This window comes from Arachis ipaensis, chromosome B5, assembly GCF_059453495.1.
Source record: "Arachis ipaensis isolate K30076 ecotype BB chromosome B5, ASM5945349v1, whole genome shotgun sequence".
NCBI lineage: Eukaryota > Viridiplantae > Streptophyta > Magnoliopsida > Fabales > Fabaceae > Arachis > Arachis ipaensis.
This window is the reverse complement of record NC_142440.1, coordinates 53,310,119-53,312,652: the sequence shown is the minus strand read 5'-3', so window position 1 is coordinate 53,312,652 and position 2,534 is coordinate 53,310,119. Positions and strand designations below refer to the sequence as shown.

Sequence of the window (2,534 nt, the reverse complement as noted above, 5' to 3'; positions counted from 1 at the left end):
AAAATTCTAGATCGCGCGAGAGTTTCGCTCTTTTAGTAACCATTTATGTAGAGGGTTGGAATGTGTTTTTAAATGAAACTTTTAGTGGAACACCAAACTTAGCATCCTTCATTCACCCTTAAATTATTTTGGTGTGCAACACCAAACTTAGCTCCTTGCAATACACATAAATCCACTTAACCCTTTTATTGAAATAGTTAGGAAAGAAAATTACCTCTGGTTGGGTTGCCTCCCAACAAGCGCTTGTTTATTGTCCTTAGCTTGACATTCTCCTTCTTTGTTCATTCCAACTCATGAACACTTTTTTCTTTGTTCCAAGATCCTCCCGGGTAGTTCTTAGTTCTTTTGCCATTTGTTAAGATTATCTCTTTTGTGGCTTCATTCATAAGTTCAAGGCTTCCATGTGGGAAAACCTTAGTTATCAGGTAGGGGCCAGTCCTTTTAGACTTGAGTTTGCCAGGGAAAACCTTGAACCTGGAAATGTATAGGAGTACTTGTTGTCCTGGTTTGAACTCTCTTTTCAAGATTTTCTTGTCATGCCACTTCTTAGCTCTCTCCTTGTATATTTTTGCATTCTCATAAGCTTCCAATCTAAACTCAGCTAGCTCATTGAGTTGCAGTAACCTTTTCTCTCCTGCTACTTGAGAGTCAAGGTTGAGGAGCTTAGTGGCCCAGAAAGCTTTGTGTTCAAACTCTACAGGAAGGTGGCAGGATTTGCCATAGACCAGCTGAAACAGTGACTTTCTAGAAATTCATAGCATATGTAGAACACCAAACTTAATGTTTGGCTATATACTTCAATAAAATTAATGAGTATATATCCTAAAATGGTTATATGATTAGTATGCTTGAAAAGCCATTTTAGAGTGCCTTTAGGCACACCAAACTTAGGAATCAGACATGTGCTTCAAAATGATGTGTGCAGTTATCAAATCTACTCATGAGAGCTCAATTTCATGCTAGAAGAATCATTAATTATTGAAATTAAAACAAAATCAAGAACATTAAATCATGGGTTGCCTCCCATGGAACGCTCTTTTACTGTCACTAGCTTGACATTGATTTCTTTGTTAGGGTGGCCGATGATCATGGTGCCTTAGCTTGTCCCCTCTCACTGTGAGCCTTCTTCCTGTGATTTCATGAACAATCTCTACATGCTCCAATGAGAGTATTTTATTAACAGTGTAATAATCATCAGTTTGTGAGCCTGTCTCCAACTGTTGGTAGATCAGTTTCACTTTGTCTCCTTCTGAGAATGCCTCAGTTGGTATTCTTTTGTTTCTCCACCCTCTTGGACCCTTTTTCTTGCTCTTCTTACCTTTCTTCGGTGGCCCTTCTGTCTTCACAGCAGGCTTTATATCAGGGTCTTTTTTTCTAGTGATCAATTTCTCAATCTCTTCTTGCTTTATTTTCTCAGTCTTTACATCTTCATTCCCCTATTGTTCTTCTCCTCTGTTTATCTTTTGCTTCATAGGTGAGCTGATGAGTGCCTCCTAGGCTTTTTCCTTCCAGTTTAAGCCTTTCTTTTCAACTCTCATGCAGCTATTATCTTCAACAGTATGCTGCATTTCCTTAAAGACATTCAGAATGATCTTCTCATCATGTGCTCTCAAAGTCATTTCCCCTTTTTTACATCAATGATGGCCCTTGCTATGGCTAGAAAAGGTCTTCCTAATATGATAGAGTCTCCTCCCTCCTCATCTAAATGCAAGATCACAAAATCTGCTGGGAATATGAACTTATTCACCTTGAATAGGAGATTCTCAACCTCTCCATTAGGGATTACCAATGATCTATCGGGACGTTGCAAGGTCATCCTTATAGGTTTCACTTCTTCTATGGCCAACTTTCTCATCATAGATAAGGGCATCAGATTGATGCTTGATCCTAAATCACATAATTCCCTCTCAATGGACATATTGCCAACGATACTAGGCAGAAAGAAACTTCCAAGATCTTTGAGTTTCGGTGGGGGCCCTTTCTGGATGACTGCACTGCACTCTTGGGTTAAGAGCATCGTTTCTTTCTCATTCCAGCTTCTCTTTTTATTGATGAGCTCCTTGAGAAATTTTGCATATAGAGGCATCTGCTCTAATGCTTCAGCAAGTGGAATATTGATTTCCAACTTTTTAAAAACTAATAGGAATTTGGGAAATTGTTGATCCTTGAGCTCTCTTTGCAATCTTTGAGGGTATGGCAGAGGAGGGATGTAGTGTTTAACTTCCTTCCTCTGTTCTTGTGAATGTTCCTCAATAATCTGCTTCCCCTTCTTTGAAGCCAGTGGTTCCTCATCCTTCTCCTTGAGCTCTTCCTGGTTCTTTTCTTCAATTGTCACTTACTTTTTACTGCTAGCCTTGCCATCCTCCAATGTTCTTCCACTCCTTTGTTGAATTGCTTTGCATTATTCTTTGGGATTTAGAATGGTATCACTAGGGAGAGTGTTGGTTGGTCTTTCAGACTGTTTAGACAGTTGGCCTATTTGTCTTTCCAGGTTTCTTAGTGAAGCTTCATGGTTCTTATTAGCTAACTCTTGA

At 39.2% G+C, this 2,534-nt stretch overlaps 1 protein-coding gene across 1 annotated transcript; it reads right to left on the bottom strand.

The window, feature by feature from the left end:
* Positions 1-1,615: 1,615 nt before the first annotated feature.
* On the bottom strand, positions 1,616-2,086 carry LOC148564204 (uncharacterized). Its single transcript, XM_088487013.1, has one exon. The coding sequence runs from the start codon at positions 2,084-2,086 to the stop codon at positions 1,616-1,618; it is 471 nt and encodes a 156-aa protein (XP_088343139.1).
* Positions 2,087-2,534: the final 448 nt, after the last annotated feature.